This window comes from Rhincodon typus, chromosome 3, assembly GCF_021869965.1.
Source record: "Rhincodon typus isolate 14 chromosome 3, sRhiTyp1.1, whole genome shotgun sequence".
Classification (NCBI taxonomy): domain Eukaryota; kingdom Metazoa; phylum Chordata; class Chondrichthyes; order Orectolobiformes; family Rhincodontidae; genus Rhincodon; species Rhincodon typus.
The window spans coordinates 27,062,401-27,089,599 of NC_063334.1; the positions used below are offsets into that span (position 1 = coordinate 27,062,401).

The 27,199-nt window shown below is 38.5% G+C and overlaps 1 protein-coding gene across 1 annotated transcript in view; it reads left to right on the plus strand.

The window, feature by feature from the left end:
• Positions 1 to 27,199, plus strand: part of mamdc2a (MAM domain containing 2a) — a 113,102-nt gene that overhangs the window by 40,429 nt on the left and 45,474 nt on the right. Inside the window, exons 4-7 of the mRNA XM_048620073.1 lie at positions 203 to 287; positions 1,095 to 1,232; positions 18,137 to 18,390; positions 26,426 to 26,519. Of these exons, the coding sequence (XP_048476030.1) occupies positions 203 to 287; positions 1,095 to 1,232; positions 18,137 to 18,390; positions 26,426 to 26,519 (571 nt within the window). The remainder of the gene's footprint in view (positions 1 to 202; positions 288 to 1,094; positions 1,233 to 18,136; positions 18,391 to 26,425; positions 26,520 to 27,199) is intronic.

Consider the following 27,199-nt stretch of genomic DNA (forward strand, 5'->3'; position numbering starts at 1 on the left):
CACATGTAAAATTTGGCTGGGATGTTATTTAGAGGTGTGGGAAATAATCATCCAACTTCAGTATATTGTGACATGAGGTAAGAATCACTTGGCAAAATTAAAGAAATACTCTGTTTGTTACAATTCATAAAATGTTCCACAGGAAACGTAAACCATTATTTACAAATGTTTTACATTAATGCATCTTACTGCTTCTGCACAGATACTTCTAGAAGCTGTAGTCAGTCCAGACCCAAAGGCTAGTATTGCAGTTTTTGAAATCAAAATCTCTCCAGGTTACTGTGTTGGTAAGTTTATTTAATTACTACAGTAAAATGAGTACCAGGTTGATGAGACTGTTCTTTTATTTGTTAAGTATCTGAAGCCAATGTTGAATACAATGGTTCAAGTAGGGAACAATTGTGTGTCTCAGCTGTTAAGCAAAATTGCCCATGGTTCAGTGGCAATTTTAATTTTAATTTTAATGAGTTGGATAATATATGAAATAGGAGAAGCCCATTTGGCTCATTGAGCCTGCTCTGCCTTTCAATAAGATGCTGGCTGATCTTCTATCTCAACTCCCTCAATGTCCTAAACAATATCGAGCTAATCTTGAATATTTCAAATGACTTTTTTTTTAGAAATTTACAAAAGTAATTTAATTCCTGTAGTCTCCATTGCCAAAGTAATAAACTATGTTTGGCTGTATTCTAGAAGCTTTCCCCAAATAGCCCTTCATCTCCAACCACCTTGCCCAATTAAATTGCCAGCTTCCCCCAATCACTAAAGTGTTTGAAGAAATGTAAAAACAAATTACTTTTAGTGCTCTTGTGATTTTTTTTCTGACCTTGGTTCCTTGTAGCAGTGTTCAGGAGACTCCAAGGTAACCCTGGAGGGTTGGCAATGCCTGCTGCTGACCCAACTTGGATATACTTCAGGTGCCCACAAGGCATGGATTGCAGAATTTTGGGATGTTTTGCACCTATCCTGTGTTTCAGTCACAAGAGGCAAATGGATCCACTTTCTATATCAGAGTTTAGGCTTGATTCTAAACTTGATCTTACTCTGCATGCAGCACTGATATTTGATTTCATTAAGTGTTATTACAATTACAGTGTGTACCTTTGAAGAGAATCACCTTTGCGGCTATAACAACAGGTGGAACCCAAATCTCAACTGGCTTGTCGGTGGAGGTTCAGTTCGAGATTCACCCACAAACCTACCAACTGATCATACATTGGACAATGAGCAAGGTATGTTTTCTATCACTCAAATATTTCTGATGGACTAAAACAAAATCTGTTTTCATTTCTGAAAAGCTGCTAAAATATTTTCATGAAATTTATCATACAGAGCAGGAAGAGGCCATTCAACCCATCATAACCATGCTGGCTCTTTGAAGCAACTGTTCAATTAGTACTACATGCTGTTCTATTACAGAAATCCCATTGATGAAAGATAGAACGGGAACAAGTCCTAAGATACTTGTGTATTTATTTACAGCATATACCTTAAGCCCCTTTGCCACAGTCTATGTCTACTCCCATCTTTCCTCATCTAAATCTATCATTGTAACCCTCTATTCCCTTCTCACTGACCTGCTTGTCTAACTTCTTTTACCGTCTCGAAGCCTAAATTGGTCAGAGTGCAATCTTCCAGATTATCTTTTTCTCCTTATTGACCAGTGTTTCTCCAACATTTTTCCTTGCTTCCTCCTGAAGATTGCATGAATCTGTATGAGATCAGGGTGTGTGGTATTGATGATAGGACTGAGAGTCTCTTCATGATGCCCCAGCCAACATCAATGTGGACTTGACTATATCAATTAGTTAATCTTCTCCTGGTACCCTTATTTTCCGTGGGCGTGTAAGTAACAACATCATTTGAACAGATATGTTGAACAAAATGCTCTCTGTCTTTGTACTATAACATGAGTAATACGAATATAAGAGATATGTGCAGGAGTAAGTCAATTGAAACTTGAACCCGTTCTGTGGAATTGACTAATTCAGCAATAACAGCTGTTCTAATGTATGTTAACTTCACTTTCCAGTCATCCTGCATAATCCTGGACTCTCATGTCAATTCATTTTTGTCCAACTCAGCATTGAATATATTTTTATATGGGGGATTGGTGAGGTAAAAGCAGTTGGTGTTGTCTGCATGGACTTCAGTAAAGCCTTTGACAAGGTCCCTCATGGCAGACTGGTGCAAAAGTTTAAGTCACAGGGTATCAGGGGTGAGCTGGCAAGATGGATACAGAACTGGCTTAGTCATAGGAGATAGAGGATAGCAGTGGAAAGATGTTTTTAGGAATAGAGGGCTGTGACTAATGGTGTTCCACATAGATTAGTGCTGGGACCTCTGCTGTTCGTGATCTACATTAATGATTTGGAGGGAAATGTAGCTGGTCTAATTAGTAAGTTTGTGGATGATATAAAGCTTGGTGGAGTTGATGATAATGAGGAGGATTATGAGAGGATACAGCATGATAAAGATCAGTTGGAGGCATGTGCAGAAAAACAGCGGATGGAGTTTAATCTGGACAAATGTGAGGTGATGCATTTTGGAAGCTCAAGTACAGGTGGAAATTATACAATGAATGGAGGAATCCTTATGAGTATTGATATGCAGAGGGATCTGGGTGTGCAGGGTCCAAGATCACTGAAGGTGGCAGCGCAGGTAGATAAGGTAGTAAAAAAGGTCTATAGCATGCTTGCCTGCATTGCAACAGGTATTGAGTATAATTATGGGCAAATTATGCTGCAGCTTTATAGAACTTCAGTTAGGCCATACTGGGAATATTGTGTACAGTTCTGGCCACCTCACTGCCAGAAGGATGTGGATGCTTTGGAGAGAGTACAGAAAAGGTTTACCAGAATGTTGCCTGGTATGGGGGATTTTAGCTATGGAGAAAGGTTGGATAGACTGGGTTTGTTTTTACTGGAACACAGGAGGTTTAGGGGCAACCTGATAGAAGTTTATAAGATTGTGAATGCCATGAATAGAGTGGAAAGTATGAGGCTTTTCCCCCAGGGTGGAGAGGCCAAGCACTATGGGACACAGGTTCAAGATACAAGGTGGAGGGGAGTTTAAAAGAGAGACGTGCGAGGCAGGTTTTTCACACAAAGGGTGGTGAGTGCCTGGCATGCGTTGCCAGAGGACTTGGTGGAAGCAACACAATGGCAGCATTCAAGAAGCACCTGGACAAGTATATGAGTGGGAAGGGAATAGAGGGATACAGATCCTGTAAGTGAAGATAATTTCAATATGGAAGAACAAAATGCAGTGACGCGGGCTTGGAGAGCTGAAGGGCCTGTTCTTGTGCTGAATTGTTCTTTGTTCTTTATAAAGACCCAGCTTCCATGGCTGTCTGAGTGACAAAAATACAAACAGTAACAATCCAAATTTTTGCCCACTCACCTCATCTAATATTGCTGAAGAGTCTTTGTGTGCTCCTCACATCTTACTTTTATCTATCTGTGTATCATCATCAAATTTGATGACAATTCTGTTGATTCTGTCATCTAAATCACTGATATAGATTGTAAATAGTTTAGTTCACTGATCCCTGTGCATTCCACTGGCTACAGTTTGCCAACCGGAAAATAACTAGTTCACTGGTGTTTCCTGTTAGTTAGCCAGTCCTCAATTAATGCTAATCTATCACCCACACACCATATTTTTCTCATCTTGTGTAGTGATTTTTTTGAATGCGTTATGGAATCTGCTTAGACCATTTCTACCAATTCCCCTTTATCCTCCGTATAAGTCTGTATCCTCAAGAGAACTTTAATATGTTTGTCAGACTCAATTTCCTTTTCACAAAACTGTGTTAACTCTGCCTGATTAGGATTTTCTAAATGTGCTGCTGTGACTTCTTTGGAAAAATGCTAGAATGCACAATCAATGACAAATGCTTGAATAACTTCCAGCTTTCCGTCTTCCTTCTTTCTTACTATATTCATGATTTTCTAAGTCACTTTGAAGTGCCATGTTATCCAGCCACTATAAGGAAAGGAAATTTGACCTGGATTAATTCCAATGTGAATTAGGGAAAATGTACCCTAGATCAACATTGTTTTAGCATGAAATAAAAATAAATTACCTCAGCTCTCAATAAACTTGTGGTGGATCAAGTGTACAATAACTTTCAGGATGCAGAAGTCTGTCATGCATTATATCATTGACAGCTGGAAGGGCCACAGAACTGTCGCAGTGGGGGACCATCCAGAAAAACATTCTGACCACATATGAATAAAGTATTGTATGTTAAAGAACAAATATCAGTTAGGCACACGGACCATCACAGATCTGCAGGAAAGTAATGCCGTTGACATCTGTAACTAAACAGTGGGATAAGTACTTCACAAGAAGTATTTTCTCCTAGCAAAACACATGATGACTCCCAAAACCAAGAGAAAATGCCAAAGGATGATTGTCATATGGCTTTATGTAATCAGTCGAATTCATGATGAAGGACCGCAGTTATGTGGAGGATGTTGTGTTGTTTCTCTTTTAGCAGGAAAGGATAAAGGGAGATTAGGTGTTGGAAATTACAATGAGTTTTAATAGTTTAAGTAATACAAACTGTGTTGAATGGTAGAAGGATCAGTAACCAGAGGACACAGATTTAAGGCAATTGGCAAAAGAACCAATGGGAGATGAGGAGAAATTTTCCTTTGCTGCAAATTGGAATAATCTGGAATGCGGAAAAGGACATTGGAAACAGATTAATAGTAACATTCCAAAGTTAATTGGATTAATACTGGAAGAGAAAAACATGCAAGACTGTGGGAAGGAGTGGGGGGGTACAACTAATTGGATAACTCTTTCAGTGAGTGCGCACAGACATTTTGGGCTGAATGTCCTCCTTCTATGCTGCCTGATTCTATAATTCAGTGATCAGTAGAGTCCAATACTCAATAAGCCACAGTATTCTGTTATATTTTGATATTAATAAAGCATTAAAGAGCTATAGAAAACTGACTAAAGTAAAATTTTTTAAAACATTAGAAAGGTCAACTTTTATTCTGATTATGAATGGGGGGAGCAGGGTGCATCCAGATAGACACTGATCTCTCAACCAAATGTCTTATTGCCACAAACAAGGGTGGAAATGCCAAAACTCACTGACAGAAAACAATTAGATGTCTATTTAAAAGACAAAGCAATGTCAGTAAGAAAGAAACTCAGAAGTATTCGACAGATGGGATTAGTTTAGAATAGCATAATGGTCGGTGCAGACGTGATGGGTCGAAGGGCCTGTTCCTGTGCTGTACTGTTCTATGTTCTACGTAAAACTCAAACTAGTAAGTTTGTTCTTAATCAATCAAGTCAAAACATCTCCCCCTGCAAACCTTCGATGAATCATCATTTAATAACTTGTTTTGCTTGAGATTGAATGAGTATTTCTGGTGCCAGTTGGGTAAGCATTGTTGCATGATTATTGGGTTTTATTGAATTGTAATGCCACTCATGACATATGACTTTGTTCTGAAAATTATCCCAGAGAGCTTTGGTTTCTCTCTCTCTCCCCTCGACTGTGCCAGTGTGATATTTAAGGCTGTTTTTAATATGACTTCTAACAGTGGCCATGCTGGAGTTGTAGCATGTATTCACCTAGAATGAAACGGAATCTAGCTTTGTGAATGAGGCAAGCATCATTATGCACTGTCTTGCGTCAGTTTAGACTTTCAAAACAGATTAACAGGGGGTGGTATTAGCCACACTGTCGTAGAGAGCAGCACTGTTATTCACAGCCAGAACGGTAAAGGTTGGTGAATTGGTTAAGAAACGTTTGTGTACTTGTCATTACTTTAAGGAGAAATTATTTTTGTCTAACAACTATCGTTGAACAGCAGGGAGATTGCTGTTTGTGTTTAAATCAATGACTTATTTTCTAGGAATTTCCAAGGTGGGTTGGTGGTTAAACAGCTCCATCTGCGTTTGTGTGTTAGTCAGCAGCAAGAGAATAAATTGCACGTCTGTGCTAGAGGAAAGAATGATTTTTCCATTCATGAATTAAGATGCGAGTGTTTTATTCTATGTGATGCTCCCATCAGATTTTGTGATGTGCAGCCATTGCAAAAGAAAAAAGAAACTAAGGAAACCTCAAATGAGAATGTGACAACTTGAATTAGAAAGAACATAGCAATTAATGAATATACAGTACAGAAATGGACCAGTCATCCCAATTCGTCTATGATGGTATTTATGCTTCTGAAGAGCCTACTGTCACTCCTCTTCGTCCTCTATCAACATATTCTTATGTTCCTTGTTTTTTAGCTTCCCCTTCAATGCATCTATTCTATCCACTTCCCCGTGAGTTTCACTCTCTCTGGGGCTGAAGTAGCTTCTCCAGAATTTCCCATTGGATTTATTAGTGACTATCTTAGCTTAATATCCCCTAATTCTGGATGTCCTCATAAGTGGAAACTATAAATAGATTCTAAGCAGGTTAGAGGGATTTAAGTCAAGATGCACTTCTATTCTTTTATGATGAGAGTTTATTGACTTCTGCAGTCTTACCCCTCTCATTCCACCCTCAATGTTATACATGCTCCTCATATACAAATGCTCAGACACCAGATGGCCAGCACCTGTTTTCTTCTTAACCTGAAATAAAGACATTAACAAATTTAACAATGTAATTAACCAGATATAAACAAAATCACCTCTTATTGAAATCGAAATGTTAAATGTATTCTTTCCAAAAGTAATCAGTGTTTTTCTCTTATGTTGCACATAATAATACAACCACCTCTAACAGATCCCACATTCCCTGTTCTTTTAAATAATTTATTTTTCCACATATAGAAATAATTATGAAGCAATTAAAGAAAAAAAATCAATATTCTTATGAAATTTTGCATGTTCTCATTTCAATATTCCATGTTTTCATCATAACACAAGAAGTATGTCTTTGAGACTACAAGTCAGTTCTGATATAACGCGTGTTTCTTCAATGCAAATTGGTTTTAACATGATTGAAGGATTATAGAACACTATTTGTAGTACACAAACTTTCCCTACCTGTATTGGCTATAACGCGATTCTGTCCCCATCACTTTAAAAGTAGCATTTATTGCACAATTTTCTTATAATGCAAAGTCACATGAGAATGGAACTATCGTGTTATTGACTGTATTTCTTAGGGCAAACATTTCTCTTTGTAAAATAGTCTGACAATTGGTGACTAACCTATTTTAGTTTAAAGATCTTTTCAACAATTCCTTCATGTTAAGTAAGGTCAATTCACAAAGTTTTCTCTGCATCACCCTTTGGCAAATGAACATTATTCCAAAAATAATGATTATCCATGTAACATTCCAGAGGCAAATTCTTCTCAGATTGCCCCTTGTCTAATATTTTGAAGGAAATCTTATACAAGGACACCTCTACACCAATTGCTTTTACCAGTACCAGTATTTCAGCAAATAAAGGTACTTTTAACTACCCTTCCATTTTCTTGACTTCCCAGATGAATTAACTATGTTTATTGTTCTTTACAGCCAAGAATATAATAACCCCTCCATCCTGGCGTATCCATCTGGAAGACCAGGATGCGAAGCATCTATAAAAATGACTAGCTTTATAAATTCTGGATCACCAAAAGCCAGAAACTTGATTGTGCATTTCTTGGATTTAATTTCTTTAATAAAAACATAAGAAATAAGAGCAGGAGTAGGCCATTCAGCCATTCAGGCCTGACCTGGCATTGTATAAGATCATGGCTGATTTACCCCAGGGCTCAACTCTTCTTTCATGCCAGTTCTTTTTAGCTCTTAGCTCTTCAATATTTCAAAAATCGGTTGACCTCTTCTTTAAATACTTTCAGTTGATCTAGCCTCCATGGCTCCGAGGTAGAGAATTCCAGATATTCACCACTGTCTGGAAGAAGAAATTCCTTCACATCTCAGTTTTAAATAAATATACCCTTATTCTATATGTCCCCTAGTTTAAGATTCCCGAACAATGGAAACATCTTCTCAACATCTACCATGTCAGGTCCCCTTCAAAATCTTGTATGATTCATGATCTTTCATGAATAAAGGCCAAACTTGTTTAGCTATTCTTGATAACTCAACCATTTCATCCCAGGAACCAGCCTAGTGAATCTCTTTTGAACTGCCTCCATTGCCAGTATATCCTTTCTTAAATACAGGGGCCAAAATTTAACACAACACTCCAGGTGTAGCCACAGCAACACCCTGTACAGTTGGAACAAAACTTCCCTGTTTTTAAATTACAGGCCCCTAGCAATAAAGGCTAAACTCTATTTGTTGTCGTCATTACTTGCTGCACCTACATGCTAATATTTTGTGTATCATGCACAAGAATACCCAGATGCACTTGTTTGGAGTCCCTCTCCATTTAAATCATAATCTGCCTTTTGATTCTTCCCACTAAAGTGCAGGACTTTACATTTTCATACATTAGTCTCTGGTTGCCTCATTTTTGCCCACTTGCTCAACTGTTGATATCCCCTTGCAGATTTTTTATGTCCTTATCACAAAATGCGCTCCCATCTATTTTTGTATTGTCAGCAAATTTGGAGATGTTACACTCTGCCCCCTCCTGTGGGTAATTAAAAAGATGGTAAATAATTGACACCCTGCTTCTGATCCTCGAGGTACTTCACTAGTTGCACCTTTCCAACCTAAAAAAGACCCATTAATCTCACCTCCGTATCTTCTGTGTATTAACAAATCCTCAATCCATGCTAATATATTACCCACAACACTGCGAGCTCTCATTATATGCAATAATCTTTTATGTGATACCTTATCGAATGCTTTTTGGAAATGCAAATATAATACATCTACCGGTTCACCCTCTGCCTATTATATCCTCAAAGAACTCTAGCAAATTTGACAATGTGGTTTCCTCTTCACAAAATGATATTGGCTCTGTTTGTCATGTTAAACCTTTCTAAATGCCTTGGGGGACTGTTTCTTCCGAAGTAATGAATTTTGGCATTTTCCCAATGACAGATGTTAGGCTAACTGGCTTATAGTTTCCTACTTTTTCTCAGCCTCCCTGATGCAGGAGCTCCCCAGTGAAGCTCTTGATTTATTTTCATTTCTTGCCAATCTACTTACATAAATTTTCTTCCCTTTTTATTAGTTTTCCAGTCATTTGCAGCTGGTTCCTAAAAACAAAACCCAATTCATCACTACACTGATAGGGTAGTATTGTTAACAAAGGAACCTATGTCCATGTCCTTTTTGCTTATTTTTCTGGAACACTGAAACCCTTGAATATTGATTTTTGGATCCTGGTCACACTGCAACCATGTCTCTGTAATTGCTAACAAATTACATTCAGTTATTTCTATTTGTGCTACAAACTCTTCTAGTTATGAATACTTCATACAAACGGATAAAGAACCTTAAGCCTTGATTTTTTTTTTAGTGATTACTTCATCTCTGGTTCAAATGTCTGCTGTACTTTGCTGCTTATATTTTCTGCCCCTCCCTGTCACACTTTAATGATCATTCGCCTCTTTGCTATCTCTGCACCTCTCCCCTCTGGTTTCTTTTTGATTTTTTTAAATTTTCCCTTCAATTGACTTCTTCCTACCCCAGTAATTAATTATCTACAACCTAGTTATATGATTCACCAGGACACCAGTCCCAGTGTGGTTTAAATGAAACCCAATCAAAAGATCAGCTCTCTGTTTCTCCATTATTGGTACCAGTGCCCCACCAATTGGAACCTATTTTCTCCCACACCAATCTTTGAGCCATTTACTTACCTCTCTCATCTGACTTACCCTATGCCAATTTACACATGGCTTAGGTCGTAATCTAGAGATTACTACCTTTGTGATTCTGCTTTTTAATTTATCCCTGAGCTGCTCATAATCCATCAGCAGAACCTGTTTCCCAATCCTACCTATGTCATTGGTACTTCGGTGGACCATAACACCTGGATCCTCCTCCTCCCATTCCAAGTTCCTCTCCATCCAGAAGGGATGTCCTGAACTCAAAGGTAACAAAAGTCTTTGGAATGCTCTGTCTTTGCTGCAGAGGGCAGCAACTTTTGCCCAAATTATGCCACACCCATTTACTGATTAAGTTCCCATCCCCTGGCACTCTAATTTGGTGCTGTGGTTAGATTTTTCACCCTCCTTGCAGCCTGCGCCTTCATCCAAACCAAAAGCAGGAACTGGCTGGGCAAGGGCTGCTAAACTCTACATCCCAATATCTGCCTTATTGCAGTCACACCCTCCTGTCTCTGACCACAGACAGCCCTGATGTAATTAATCTAAGGGCAATGACTGTTTCCTGAGATGCCACTGTTCAGGCCATCTTTCCCCTTCCTGATTCACAGTGTCCACAGCTCAGACACTTGTTCAGCAACTCTGAACCAAAATTCTTTATGTAGGCACAAATTTGGCTGCAAATTTGGATGGTTAATATTTGAAAAGTGAATTTTCTAACTGTACTCTGCAGCTGTAATCACATCTAATGATTTAAACCACTTGTTCAATTGAAAAGACGCAAAATCAATACTTATAATCACCTATTTTCCTGTGATGTTATACTGCAGGCATGACAGTTGAAATAAGTTGAAGGGGCTCTCAGCTGCTGTACATAGAACATAGAACATAGAACATAGAACATTACAGCGCAGTACAGGCCCTTCGGCCCTCGATATTGCGCCGACCTCTGAAACCAATCTGAAGCCCATCTAACCTAAACTATTCCATTATCATCCATAATAATCATTCGCCTCTTTGCTATCTCTGCACCTCTCCTCTCTGGTTTCTTTTTGATTTTTTTAATCTTTCCTTCAATTGACTTCTTCCTACCCCAGTAATTAGTTATCTATAACCTAGTTATATGATATGTTTTTTGTTTAATCTCCTGCTGTTGCTGCGCTTCTCTTACAGGCCTTGTCACCCAGTCTGCTTCACTGTGGTGCTGATCTGCTGCACACCCCTCAACTAAACTTGTTTCAGCAGTTCCAATATGTCATAACTGGTATCTGATCATGTCTGACTACACAATCCGTTCAACTGACCATTCAAACGTCTTAATTAAGTTTCTACCTTGGATGCAGGATCCAGTTTTTGTGAGAACCTGGCTCTATTTATTAAGGTGCACTTGATTTGTTCTAAGTTAGGCTCTTGATTGCTGGTCACTCCTAACTTGTTCTGCTTGGTATCTAATCCTGTTAAAGGCCCCTGAAGTTTTAGTCCCAAGCTTAAATTCCTTTTTATTGTATATACCACAGATTGTTCAAATTTTGCATAACCTCACTATAAAAAATCATCAGTGTGGCGTAACAATGCCTGCTGCTTTCTCTGCATGATACCAACCAAAGATTACTTTTAACTGTACACAGTCCAATTCCAACAGGACAGATCTAACTGTGAAGTATCACCTTCTTAATGGATCATTCAACACATAAAACACACTTGTTTATTTTGATCATGTCCTTTCTGTAGTGATTGGAACCAGGTGGATCTTATTGACTATGAGATCCTTGATTGGGGTTGTTAACCTGGGCCAAATGGGGAGCCCTGGCTGACAGATATAAACAGGGGATTTAGAATCTCCTCAGTTCAGGGACTGATTTGAAGGTAGCTGGCTACAGCCGGTGTACTGTGCACATGTAAATAAAGGGTGACTTGGCGACGGGATATTGGCCTCTGTGCAGTTATTTCACCTTTTGTCTCCAACTTCTTTAAGTGGCTTCAAAAAGATCCCCCTTTGAAAAAATCTGCCCCTTGTGAAAATGGTGCTTTTATATCATTCACAGTAATGTTTTGTAAAGACTGAAAAAAAATGTTCAGGCTTGCTTTACTTGGTGTATGGGAATTGACGATAGTAATTTGGACACTGAGTTTCTCTTAGAAACTCCAACCATTAGTTTGGCTTTAGCCTTGTGTACTGTCAGGAAGCACTTCTTTGGTGCATATCTATCTGTGTGATAACCCTGCCTGTCCTGCACTTCAGTGTATATATACCAAGTTCTTTCCCACTTTCCAACACTTTGTTTGACCATCCTTTGTCAACTTAGCTTCTAATTTGTTAGTAACAACTAAACTTTGCTAATAAAGGCTTCTATTTCTTTTGGTATTCCTGACCTGTTCCATAGTCTTTGATCTGGTGAAACTGTAAGCTCTACTCGCCTGCCTATCTTGTTCTAGACTACTTCAAGATCTCCCCATCCTGTGATCTGAGTTCCTTTTGCCAGTCTGATATTCCCTTGGACCACTCCACATTCAGAACTTGTCCTGTCTTTCCTGGCCTTCCACATTTTTACACCATTTTACCAATCTATGGATCTTGCCTTCTATCCGTCACCTTTTATATTTAGCCAATCCTTGTATTTGCTGATGCCTTTCCCTGCCCTCTCTGAAATGGCAACATTCCCCATTCACCGGCCCCTTCTGGAAGTAATGTGCCACATGCTAGCAGTTGTCCAGTGGGACAAATATGCTTCATTTGTTCTTCAGTGTCACTGTATCCGTTTTGAGTCAGCCTTTAATCATCAGAATCTACTCCATGTCATTGTCCAACAAATGTCTGTGCAATTTCCAGGATGTCTCATCACTAATCCTCGCTGGACTCTGCAAGTGTGTAGTCAGTGCCAATTAGCTTTGAGGAATGTTCTCAACAGTTTGATTGCTATTGTATAGAATGACTGTTCTTCCAACACTATCTCAAAGCTGACCCAAACTTTTCTGCTCTCGCTACCTTTCTGTTTTGTAATATACCTTGATCCCTGGATTAATTGTTTTTGAAAAAGCATTCTATTTCTGATGATTTTGCATGATACTGGAAAGCTTGCCAAATTTTCTGAAATCTCAGCCTTTGTGGAAACCCTTCTCCGTGCATGAATAGCATTCAGGTGCTCATAAAAAGTGGAGCTAATTGTAATCCCTTCCCACGTGAGGGGATGATCATTTATTGCTGAAGGAATTTTTGGATTTTTCACAAAAACAAATTGATATTGATTGTAGCCCTCAACCATTTGCGGTGAGTTATTTGCATGGACTACCCATGCCAGGGCAGATGTTAGTTGAGAACTTGATTGCTAAAGTTTTATGAATCATCTCTATCATTGCATGTTTTTTTCTATAAACTCCATCACTAAAGGAGCTTTCTACTGCTGTATCCATTATGACAATGTTCATATTTTCACATATCATTGGCAAATTCCCCTACTGTCAGTTAGGAATTTAGCTGGTTCCCTGCGCAATTCTTCACTATCATGTCCACAATCATCTTTCTCTTTTCTAGTTATTATTATAGACTGACTAAATGTCATTACCAAAATCGCATTGCTGTGCAGACAAATCGCCAGATGAAAATATTTGTTTCCCTTATCCCATATCTTAAAGTCCACTGCTAAAACATCATTAAAATCTCTTGCTAATGGTAGATTCACTACAAAGTGTGATAGTGTCTTTCTACATTCTTTTTACATATATCTTATGTATTGTTAATCTATCTATAAGTTTGGTGTACTTCTTGTCCCTTACTCCTGCATCATTTAGTCAGAATTTTTGACCTGTGAAAATGTGGATGGGCAAGCTGCCGATGTAGTATTGAAGCAATTGGCATTTTTAAAATCTATATTCCTTGATGTAATGCTTCTTTAAGATGTTTATTATACAAGTTAGGTATCATTAAAGGGAAACAATGAAATGAAATCTACAGTTTTTCCAAAAACAATTGCCATGCCATGTTCCATACCTAGTTTTGTTTGAGCATTTTCTAAACAGAATGTTCACAAATAAGGTAATTCAATTGATACCACATCTATGCTATAATGAAGTGATTTTACATGGAATTGCTACCTTGTTCATTGACTTAGGTGTGTTGTCATCCCTAAACCTGAAGTGTATAGCACTCTGTAATTCCTTACCTTACTTTGGTCCTCATTATTTTATGATCAGGGTAATGTGTCAACTAATCAACTCCACACACTGTGGGTACACATTCACTGTCCAACGCAGCACAGTTGAATGTATTTGCAACTATTTCTTACTGGACTGAAGCTATTTGTGATCATTGCAATTCCTCCTGCCTGATTAGCATCACCCTAAGCTCCTTTTGAACCTGTTGTATTGTAAGTCATTTGGACAACCTTGTTATTCCATTCAGGACAACTATATGATGACGTTTAGAGTCAATGAATGAAACACCTATTGACCATTCCTGATCATTCCTGAGGTTCATTCATGTGTCATCGTTCCACAGTTCCTGACGTCTGTCATAAATACCAGAGATGTGTCTCACATCCATCCGGCCCCTCGAGCCTGCCCCGCCATTCAATTAGATCATGGCTGATCTTTTTGAGACTCAGCTCCGCTTACCCGCCCACTCACCATAACCCTTAATTCCTTTACTGTTCAAAAATTTATCTAGCCTTGCCTTAAAAACATTCAGCGAGGTAGCTTCAACCGTTTCACTGGGCAGGGAATTCCACAGATTCACAACCCTTTGGGTGAAGAAGTTCCTCCTGACCTCAGTCCTACATCTGCTTCCCTTTATTTTGAGGTGATGCCCCCTAGTCCTAGTTTCACCTGCCAGCGGAAACAACCTCCCTGCCTCCACCTTATCTATTCCTTTCATAAACTTATATGTTTCTATAAGATCTCCCTCATTCTTCTGAATTCCAATGAGTATAATCCCAGTCTACTCAGTCTCTCCTCATAATCCAACCCTCTCAACTCTGATTTTATGATTTAATGATTTTATGTTTCTTCTTCCTTATTGACTCTTGTGCCCTATATCTGGATGGTCTTGATGGCCACTGCAATGGAATCCTCCATTCTGTGTTATTGCTAACGGTGCCATGGTGACATAAAAGCTGCTGGCAATTAATGTTTTAAAGGCTTCTGACATCTTTTTCAACAGCCTGTTCTTTCTGAAAAACTAACTCCAGATTATACCAGGACTGTATCCACTTTTGACCCTTCACAATCCAACAATTTAAAGGCAAGCACTGAGTTAACAATCTTCAAGTATAACTTTTGCAATCCTGCAAATAATCTGTTAAGTTCCATTCTATATTCTTCTATGGAATATCTAGCCTGTTTCTGACCATGTCTCATTTCATTTAGTGCATTATCTTCTAAATTTTGTCTATAATTTTGATAGAATTTCAAAACTGACCTGTGTCCAATTGGTGTGCCTCCAACTCTGAGAATACTTTAAATATGATCTTACTCCTAGTAGGAAGTGAAAGTGCCAAGGTCACCTTGTTTTTTTCTTGGTGAAGATATAATCTAATTCCACATATCCGCTTAATTTTTCTATTGATTACGAGTTTCAACTTCACAAAACATATCCTAACATTTTATAATTGTTTTCAGCTATTTTTCTCCAAAATAACTTTGATAACAAACTAAAAACCAAAAGAACTGCGGATGCTGTAAATCAGGAACAAAAACAAAGTTGCTGGAAAAGCTCAGCAGGTCTGGCAGCATCTGTGGAGGAGAAAACAGAGTTAACGTTTCGGGTCCGGTGATAACAAACTTCTGTTTGAAACAAACCTTTGTTTCCGATGTCCACCTTTAGGCTTACTATTAGTGGATTCTAAGCCAATTCGAGAGATTGAAATCCAGACATATATTTTCCTTTGTGAACATTTTATTGATTTCCTCAGCCTTACCTGTCTCAATCCACCCTCCATGTTACTGGACCCCTTTATACACATGTACTCGACAACTAATAGCCAGCACTTATTATTTCTTCACCTGAAATAAAAATGTTAACAAATTTAACAGCCAGCACTTGATATTTCTTCACCTGAAATAAAAATGTTTACAAACTTAACAAAGTGATCAACCAGACATTGACAGAAATATCTCTTCAATGCCTATCATATCAAATCCTTTAGTAATTTTAAACATCGGTTATCTTTAGCCCTCTCTTCAACCTATGGGGGTCAAAATGCTTCTTTAATATTTAATCAAACGATAGATCTCTTGATTCCAAGTAATTTATTGCATTGACTGAAAACTTTCAAAACATTCTATTGCTGTAGAAATATTATCTCATATCGCCAGGAACTTAACTGTATATAAATAAAGCCATAAATATTAATTTCCACAAAAGATCGATTGTGAGTTTTAAAGCGAAATAAAGTACTCCTGTAGGCAATGTAGTGCACTTATTTTCTCTGTAGGTTACAGGATCACATCTTTTGATATGTCCCTGCTCCTGGTGAAACTTCCCTAATTAGATTGAACAGTATTTTAATTGCCCAGATCTCAAGAGACAGTCCAAATGAAAGAACAATTGTGAAATGCTGGAAAATCTTCTAATGACTCTTCAAAGTCCACCCTACGAAAAGGTGAGCAGAAATCTGGAACTGTGTCCTGTAAAACATTGAGGCTGGAAGTCAGTTGAAAATTTCAGAACTGAGATTAATAGATTGTTGTTAGGCAAGAAGATTAAGATGGTGGTGGAGCCAGTAATGAAGCAGGTGATGACAGCAAAATGACAGAAATATTAATAATCGCTTTGCCACAACGTTCTCAAGGGAAACTAATGTGCTGGAAGAGATATAAAAGAATTTGCTGGAAAGAGAGATGATGTGAAAATTTTTTGTCTTCATTTGTGAGGTGTGAGCATTTGAAACTTGACATTCTTGCATTTGTTTTGATGAGTGCAAGACGACAAGCTTTGGCAACATGATTCTCTATTCAGCAGGATTAAGATCATAAATAATATAAAGATTTATAAAATAGAAAGGAAGACGATCATTGGTAGATGAATCAAACTTGGAGGATAAAAGTGCCTGATCCAGAAAGATTGCATCATGTCTAATGATGCGCGAACAGCATGAAAAGAAGTGATTTTTCACAGGGATCGGTGCAGAACCATTATGTTCACCAGTTACATTGTCGATTTAGACTCGGAAATCAGAAATACAATTTCAAAATTTGAGAGAAGAAAGAAGGATATGATGAGAGTGTGAGTTAAGGAGGGGTGGAAGGAAGCTAGCATAGATATGATAGACTAAATGGCCTCTTTCTGTGCTGTAAATGCTTTGTAGCTGACATGAGCAGACAGTTAAGATACTGGCCAGCCAGAATCTAAATGGATGGTAAAATGGACTCAAGGGAATGAATGACTGCCTCCTGTTCCAATGTTTCAGACTCGTCACTGGAGTGAAAACAATAATTCTGATTGTCTCTCCACAGATGCTGTTTCTCTGACATTTTCTGTTTTGGTTTTGGATTTCCAACATTATTTATGCCTGTGGTATTGGTTTCATCAGAATTTATGGCTATAGCAGGACAGATTTTCACCTTATCACCCAAGTTTAAAACTTGCATCACATACATTAGAAAAAGTACAATTTTCATTTCTATTTACTCAGGGAAGCTGGGCTGGCTCTCCTTAGAGCAAACAGGTCAGGGGAGGTTGAATTGAGGTGTTCAAAATTCTGAATAAGAAGGAATTGTTTCCACTGGCAGAAGGGCCTTTGTTGGTAAAGGAATTAAAGGGGAGTTCTAAATGCCAGTGCAATTAATGAAAGGATTGTAAAAGGAGATTCAGTAGAAACTTTCAAAAAGTGGAGAGGATAAATAATTGAAGATCAGAAAATTGCACGCTGGTTGAGATAAATTGGATAACTTTCAAAGAGCCAGCTCAGGCACAGTGAGTTGAATGCCCACCTTCTGTGCTGAATCATTCTTATTGGAATCCATGGAAAACCTTTTCCATTTTAATCTGACTTCCCCTCCTTGTTCTCGTATGTTAAATTACCGAGTAATGGTGTTCTGTTAATTATCATTCATGGTGTCTGGGTTGCTTTGGAAACATGTACTTTTACATGCATGTTGGAGCCTGGAGTAATGAGTACTGATGGTAGAGACTCCAAATTGCTTCCCATAACATCACTGACCAGGAATCCCTCCTTTGGTTACTACCTGCCATTTGTGAGTTACAAGTTGACACTTAATCTGTTTCCATTTGCTATGAAGGCATCTTCTGTGGCCATCAAGTCTGGGATAGGAATTGACCCTGAGCTTCTGGCTCAGAGGCAGGGGCACTACCCATTGCGTCACAGAACCACCAAACTACTGATTGGAAAATCTATATATTTTTACAGCAAAGTAAATATATCTTATTATCAGATTGTTAGGACTATTAAATGATCCACTTTATTGTTTTTTCAGGTCACTATATGTACGTTGATGCTATTTACACCACAAGTTTACATGAAGTCGCTCAGTTAATGTCACCGGTGACAACTTTTGCCCTGTTGGGATGCCTGTCCTTCTTTTACCAACTTGAACAGACTCAATCCAACTTATTTGTCGTTTATACAAAGGACAGAATGGGACATTATGAAGAGGTGTGGAGGGCAAATAAATCTACACACAGTTGGACTTTGGTAAAAGTGAATATTAAAGCAGCGCATCCATTTCAGGTAAATATTTCTGTTGTACAATAAGAATTGTAATGATATCGCAAATCAAACCATGAAACAGTGGACATCGATAGACCTTTAGGACTACAGGTTGATTAATCATTAGAATGAAATAAAATAGGTAAATCAACAGGTATTGAAAATAATCCAGGAAAAGCTAATGGAATGCTGGCCATTATAGCTAGAGAAATTGGATACAAGGGGATAGAAGTTATTCTTCCACTATAGCAAGCCCTGGTTAGACCACGTCTTCTGTATGTAGGCTGTTCTGGATGTCACATTAGTTGAAGGACATGTTGGACTTGGAGGGAGTACTGTGTCGATTTACCAAAATGATATCTGGCCTCCAACAATCAAACAACATTGAGATATTAAACAACAGCAGCATCAATAGCTGCTTGTATTTTGATACTGCCTTCAGCACCATGGAGCATTCCAAAGTGTTTTATGAGCATTGCTTCCATGAGCATTGTGAAACAGAGAATGACACTGAGCCACATGGGATATTGGGCTGGATTTTCACAGAGCTTGGGAAGTTCCATGGGACACAAACCAGAGATATATTGGAATGATCAAGCCTAGGATTAGCAAAGTCGTGGACGAGGGTTTCAATAGCATATGAACAGATATGGGTGAAATTGGGTGATGTTACAGTGGCGACAGTAGGCAGTCTTGGATGTGACATGAATAAGAGATGAAAAGCTCATCTCAGGATCAACCAGATCATTGCCAAAGAAAGAGATAGAGTCTGTAGCATTCTACTCCCAGATTTCATAATAATTACAAGGATACCTAAATTTCCAGAAATTAGAGGTTCTATGTTTAATGGAAAGGTTGAAAAGGCTGTAGTGTCCTGATAAGATACCTTTTAGTATCTTACAGGTAAAGTTTTAATTGAGGAGATTTACATAGGATCAAAAGTTAATTTGAGTTGATTTGGTGGCAGCAAGGTTAGATTGATGATGAGAATGTAGTTCAGGATAACAGCAGGGAATGGAAAATCCCCATTCCCTCTGAGATAGAATTAGGTCCTTCTTCATAGAAAGTAATCACAGTACGAGCTGTGGTTCAGCAACGCTCAAATAATCAAGGATTCTACTGGAGGTGAAGAAGGGGTAATTTGGATCAAAGTTTAAGGTATTAAGGGCAACATATAGTTAGAGAGAAAGTATTTCTGTTAGTTGGGGAATCTAGTACTAGCGGGCAGAGTCTAAAAATTAGAGCTGGACCTTTCAGGAGTGAAATTAGGAAACTCCTTTTCACAAGGGTTGGTAGAATGTTGAAACTCTCAATCACAAATAAAAGCTGAGATGAGCTCATTTGTTAATTTTAAATCTGAAATTGATAGATATTTGTCAGCCCAAGATATTAATGGATCGGAACAAAGGAGTTAGGTTTCATTAAATGATGAACGATCTTGAGGGGTAAAATTGTTTTGTCTTGTTCCTATGTTCCTGCAATTCTGTTTTATCAAACCATTTCCAAATTTTAAAATCATCTTTTCAAGAAACGCAGCCAGTTCCAGCTTTCCATTAAGTATGGAACCTCTCAGTTCAGGCAACATCCTTGTAATTCTTATTTTTTGCACCTTAATTAATGTTTGTGTATCTTTTTAGACTAATGCAGAACAGAACTGTGCAGAAAACTCCAAGTGCTGCCTAACTAAGTTTCTATACATGACAACTTCTTCAAAATTGGCATAAATAAGATATGAAAATATCCTAAGATATTACAAAGGGTTCCATAACAAGTATGACCTATTTGTTCCATAAAAAGTATTAATTTATTGCTCTCTTTCTGATGTACTATTTTGGGATTTTGCTTTTTTCTTTCAAATTTATAGTCATTAGGATTCTTTTTATATGTTTACTTTCCTACCATTTTGTATCATCCAAAAAGGTATTTTAAGCTCCTTCATTTTCTGCCTTGAAACGCTTAACTGGCAAAATGTGATTTTTTTTTTTCTCTGTCTCTCTCCGGAATGTTTTGGGATGTCTGCAGAGTTAATGTGTGAGAGAAGCCATCTGGTGTCTCAGACAGTTACTGGTACAGTCATATATATATAGATTCGCATGTCAAGCTTTTCAGCAAAAGAAAATAAAACACTGAGGGAGATTCTTAGATCATGAACTCAGTGTTTCCATAATGAGGGATAGATTTGGATGGGCTGCTTGGGATGACTAAAATGGAACAATTCAGAAGGGACTTCTTTCCAGAAATGATGGTTACTTCTAAAGACTTTCCTATTCAAGCAGAGCTGTTTGTAATGGATATTCTGAAGTGACTGCTTGTTTATGTGGGAATGGAAAGAGCTTCAAGTTGATTTCATTCGGGAAAATACAATAATATTGAGTGGCTGTGCTGATTGAAATCTATCAATTTTGTCTGTATAAGTGAGCTTTCACCCATATGTTCATGTTTCATTGTGATAACTAGTGTTAGTGACTACAGTAATTTAATGCCAATGGCAAAGATGGGGCCTCCTGTCACATGAAATTGTGGAATTTTACTGCATAGGAAGAGCCCGTTTGTATGTTTCTGGCTCTCTGATGGAGTTACACACTTAATCCTCTTCGCTTGTGCATTGCATGTGCTTTTTGTTTTGCAAATATTTGTTCTCTTCCCTTTTAAAAGCGATTATGTAGAGCACTCGATAGCCTCGCAACACTCTCCAAGCGTAAATTTTCACATTTATCTTATCATAACCCCTCATTAGTTTTGAACATTGCTTTTTGCTTCTCTAGTGTCATTTTAAAAAAACTTCAATTTATTTAGGATTCTCACCTGATAACAAAAATCTCCTTTCTCATGTATCACCTTTCTGAATGTCTTCTGCAACCTCTCCATGTAGCTCAATATCTTGATAACTTTCCTAATTTAAGTTACTCTCAACTGGATATGATAGCTCCTGGAGCAGATTGGGAAAGGTAGACACAGAGCTGTATGGTAACAATATGTTTGAGCATTTGAAAGATGGGATGGTTTGGGACAGGGAATGGAGAGGACAAATGTAATGAGAGGTAGAAGCAATGTTCATTATATCAAAAGGATACAGGAACTGGTGTGCCAAAACTGAGGGAGCCATTTTGGCTAATTTCAGGGTGGGGGAGGATGGATGAGAAACCTTGGTGAAGGGGGCTGGAGATAACACGGATGGAAGGTTTCAGGAGAGACTCAAAAGTAGAGGGACAGGGCAAGATCGTGTAGCTGAATAGATAGACTTACATATTTGGTTTGAAGAACTCCATTGATTCCCCACATTTTAGTGAAGGTGAGAAGAAAATGGGCAAAGAAAGAAATTCCAGAAGAGTGTTACACAGAAAAGAGGTCTTGGGTAGTCCTGGTTTCTCATACACATGGAACATTGGGAAGTTTTAGCAGAGGAGTATGATGCACAGTAATACTTGTCATGTACGTGAAAATTGAGATAGAAATATAATAAATGAATGGACGTATTGTCAGATGCACACATAAAACTTTATAGCATTCTAACTTAGTTATAGAGTGATAGAGAGACCGCTCAGCCCATTGTGCCAAGACTTGCTGTTTGAAAGAGCTATCCAATTGGAATCATTCCCTCGCTCTTTTCCCAGAGTCCAATTTTATCCAACTTATTTATTTATCCAATTTCCTGTTGAACGTTATCATTGAATCTGCTTCCACTTCTTTTTGAGGCAATATTGTCCAGATCGTAACAAACTTGTTGTCAGAAAGAGAAAACATTTCTTTGGGTTCTTTTGCCAATTCCCTGAAATCTGTGTCCTTTAACTATCAACCATTCTGTTAAAGGAAGCAGTTTCTCTTATTTTCTATCTAAATCGGACAATTTGAACACATCTATCAAATCACCTCTTTACTTTCTCTTCTCCAACAAGAACAATCCCATCTCCACATTCTCCATGGGACTGATATCCCTCATTCCTGGCAGTAAAAGGTTAAGGGAGGGAGGGTGGTAACTTTTCCTTGAGAGAATGGTGAGAGTGGGTGACATTGATTTGGGAGAAAGAACATAGGAACATGGGAAAAGGAGTAGGCCACTCAGCCCGTTGACCCTTCTCTGCCATTCAATAGAATCATGGCTGATCTGTGGCCTAATTTCACATGCCTTGATATTCTCGCTTAGCAAAAATTCGTCAATCTCAGATTTAAATTTAACAATTTAATTAGCATTGACCACTGTTTGAGGGAGAGAGTTCCGAACATTCACTACTGTTTGCATGCAGTAGTACTTTCAAACGTGTCTCTTGAATGGCCGGGCCCTAATTCTTAGACTATGTCCCCAGGTTCTAGAATCTTCAACTAGTGGAAATAATTTATCTTTACCTACCCTGTCTTTCCTTGTCAATATCCTGAAGACTTTAATTAGATCACCCCTTAACCTTCTAAATTCTAGAGAATAAAGGCTTAAATTTGTATAATCTCTCCTCATAACTTAATCCCAGAAGTTCAGGTATCAAACTTGTAAATCTGCATTGAACCTCCAAGGTCAAAACATCCTTCCTAATATGTGGTAACTAGATCTGTTCACAGTACTCTCAGTGAGGTCTAACAAGGGTTCTGTATAACTGCAGCATATCATCTTCATCCTTATGCTCCAGACCTTTAGATGTGACGGCCAGCATTCCATTAGCCTTTTTGACTATTTTCTGTACCTGTTCATGGCACCACCCAAATCTCATTGGACATCCACTGTATGTAACTTTTTGTCTTCTAGAAGAAGTAGTCTGACTTATCTATTTTTGGTCTGAAATGGATAATCTCACACTTGCTTATATTAAAATCCATCGGCCACAGCTTTGCCCATTTACCTAATCCATTAATATCCTGTTGTAATTTTATGCCGTCATCAAAACTGCCTACATTGCTGCCCAATTTTGTGTCATCAGCAAATTTGGATATTTGACTTTTTATGCCATTATCCAAGTCACTAATGAATATTGTGAATAATTGAGGCCCCAACTCATATCCCTGTGGAACACCACTAGTCACATCCTGCTAATTTGTTTATTTACCCATTATTCCAACTCTGTTTCTTGCCACTGAAAGAAATTCCTATCCATGGTAGTAATTTGCCCTTAATTCTGTGGTCTTCCACCTTAGCTAACAGTATGATGTGTGGGACTTTACCAGAATTCTTCTGGAAGTCCATATAAATAACATTCATTGACTTACCTTTGTCATCAGTTTTGCCACCTCTTCAAAAAACTCTGAGATTTGTGAACTATTAATTACTATTTATTAATTTTTTGCCAGTATTTGTTTCCTGGTTATTTGAGCTTTTTTAAAAAATTTTGTGAAATTTCCCTGCTGCCTTCGATTTATTTGATTGTTTCTTCTCCCTTTCCATTTTTCAGTCAGCCTCTTCATTCTATGGTCACTGCTTCCTGGATGTTTACCTGCTCTTGTATTTAATCTGTTTGTTCCACTTTGCAGATTACAGAATTGTTACAGTGCAGAGAGAGGTCATTAGCCCATCATGTCTACACTGGTTCTCGGAGTACTTAACTTTAATCTCCTGACCTTCTCCCACAACCCTGCACATTGTTTCTCTCTAAATAATCACACAGTGCTCTCTTGAACCTATGTCTACCACATTTCCCGGCATTGCATTTCATATTCAAACTACTTGCTGTGTGAAAAAGTATTTTCTTACCTTGCATTTACGTTTTTTTGAAAACCACTTTATAATTAAACCCTCTGTCCTCAACCTATTTACGAGTGGAACCTGTTTCTCCCTGTCTGTACAAACTCTTCATGATTTCAAAGCATTGCAACAACAATTTGCATTTAGATAGCACCGCAAATGTGGCAAAACCGCTAACTATCTCCAAGTGCTCTTCAGGAGCAACTATCAAATGACATCCAAATGAGGCCAAAGAAATGCAAGTTGGGTGGATTGGCCATGCTAAATTGTCCCATGGTGTCCAGGGATGTGTAAGTTAGGTGGATTAGCCTTGGGATATGCAGGGTTACAGGGTTGGGGTGGGTCTGGATGGGATGCTGTTCAGAGGGTTGGTGTGGGCTCGATGGACTGAATGGCCTGCTTCCACACTGTAAGGATTCTACGATTCTACCTTTAGAGATTATAGGGCAGATGAACATGTGCTTGGTCAAAGATTCAGGTATGAAACATGCCTAAGGAGGAGAGAGGGCTGGAGAGGTTTAGAGAGGGAGTTCCAGAGCTTTGAGTCTTGGAAACTCAAAGGGGATGTGTGAGAGTGCAGAAGCAGAGGAACTCCCAGATCCACTTATGAGCAATACTAAAACTAAGCGTCAAAAAATATAAGATAGTCACTAACAAATTTAACAGGGATTTCAGGAGAAATCTCTACCCAGAGATGTGGAATTCACTATCACAAGAAATAATTACAAGGAGGCACTTCAGGAAAAGATAGATATACACATGAGGGAGATTGAATTGCAGGATATATTGATACAGCATGATGAAGAGTTGGAAGGAAGCCGACGTGGAACATCAGCATTTGCATAGACACATTTGATAGAATGGTCTATTTATGTGTTGTTGGTTGTAGATGATTATAACCTGTGTCAAAATATGCCTCCAGTACACCAGTTTTCTAGCAATAATTCATGAATGTCTCAGGAAGAAAAGCTAATAAAGCTGGCAAATGAAACATACTGATCTGCACAGTCATGTATTTAAATTGGAGAATCAGTCCAGTTTGTTTATTTACAAATTTTTTGTCACAGCTATCTAGAATTTGTAATAGTTTTAATCATTTTAATTTCTCCTTCCTCAGTGTTGTTTCTTCTCTTTATACCCTCCCCTGTTCGCGATCTGCCAGTGGTGCTAAGAATGCAATAATTTGAACTTCTATGACCTCACAACCTCCCAAAGAGTTTTACAGACAATGAAGTACTTTTTAAGTGTTGTCACTTTTTGAATGTGTTTCAGAACCCAACATGTGGAATTTAGTGTTCCTTACAATGTAAAACAGTGACACAGTCATAGAGTCATACAGCACAGAAGAGTCCCTTCAGCCTCCCCCTTGTCTCCCCCTTCATTCTAGTTATAGAGCCATCGAGACAAACAGCATGGTAACAGACCCTTTGGTCCAACTAGTCCATGCTGACCAGGTTCCCAAACTAAACTAGTCCCATCTGTCTGCATTTGGCTCATACCCCTCCAACCCTTTGCTATTCATGTACTTATCCAAAGATCTTAAACGTGTTAACTGTACTTGCAGCTATCACTTCCTCTGGCAGTTCATTCCACACACTAACCACTCTCTGTGTAAAAAAATTGCCCCTCATGTCCTTTGTAAATCTTTCTCCTCTCACCTTAAAAATTTGCCCCCTAGTTTTGAACTCCCCTTCCTTTGGGAAAAGACCTTTGCGATTCACGTTATCTATATCGCTCATGATTTTATAAACCTCTACAAGGTCATCCCTCAATCTCCTATGCTCCAGTGAAAAAAAGTCCCAGCTTATCCAGCCTATTTTTATATCTCAAACCCTCCCATTCCCAGCGACATCCTGATAAATCTTTTCTGACCTTCTCAAGATTAGTAATATCCTTCCTATAACAGGGAGACCAGAACTGCACGCAGTACTCCAGAAGGGGCCTCACCAATGTCCTGTACAACTTCAATAATATTTAGATAATGTTTGGAACATCAGCCTATTCCCATTCCTGTCAATGTCAGGTTGTTACTGGGTTTATCAATTCTGGCTGGATGTAATGATGGAGATTTTATCACATGACTCACACAACCTCTCTTGTGGTGTACCTTTAAAGGGGTGTATCTTAAGCTGCTGCCCTCCACTATCCACCATGTGACAAGATGAAATGTGTAATTCCATGTGGTCTGTTTATATCCAGTTTATGTTATCTGCCCATACCATTTGGAAAATAAGGATAGCAGTGTTTAAATGACACCTGGGCAAAATCCCTACATGGTATCCCTCATTTCCAGGCTTCGCTATATGTGTGAAGTCAAAAACCATAATCATGTCTCAGATGTTCTAGCCTCCCCTCAACTCATTGTTCTGGATGATGTGATTGGTTTTCCAGATTGTGTTTGAAGTTGCGTTCAGCAGCACAAAAGGAGGTTACGCAGCATTGGATGATATTTATTTTTCCTCACAGTTCTGTGACAATAAAACAGGTGAGCATTTTCATTTTCTGCCTTAATTGAGTAACTTGTACATAAGTTACCTGAATGAAAACCAAAAGAACTGCAGATGCTGGAAATCAGAAACAAAAACAGAAATTGTTGGAATAGCTCAACAGGTCTGGCAGTATCTGTGAAGAGAAATCAGAGTTAATGTTTCAGGTCCGGTGACCCTTCCTCAGAATTGATGGTGGCTAGGAAAGAAATTGGTTTTTGTGCAGAATAGAGGGTGGAAGGATGGTGTGAGTAGTGAATGATAGGTGGAGACAGAGGTGTTACACATTACCCATTGTTAGCCAGTAAAAGTCCCCATTAACAGCTATTCATTCGCCTAGGCTGACCATTAGCCACTCCTTTGTCTATCCAACAGTTCTTTTCTCTCTTTGGGCTCTATCTCCACCTATCGTTTACTCCTTACCCCCTCCCCCCACCCTATCTTCTGCATAAAAATAAACTCTTTCCTGGCTACCATCAGTTCTGATGAAAGGTCACTAGTCCCAAAACATTAACTTAGATTTCTGTACACAGATGTTGCAATTCCTGCTGAGCTTTTCTAGATGTACCATAACCTTGTCTCCTCACAAAGGCATTTTTGTGGCTGTTGGTCTTAGGTAGTATGATCAGGATGAAGAGATAACAAGGTGCAGGGCTGGATGAACACAGCAGGCCAAGCA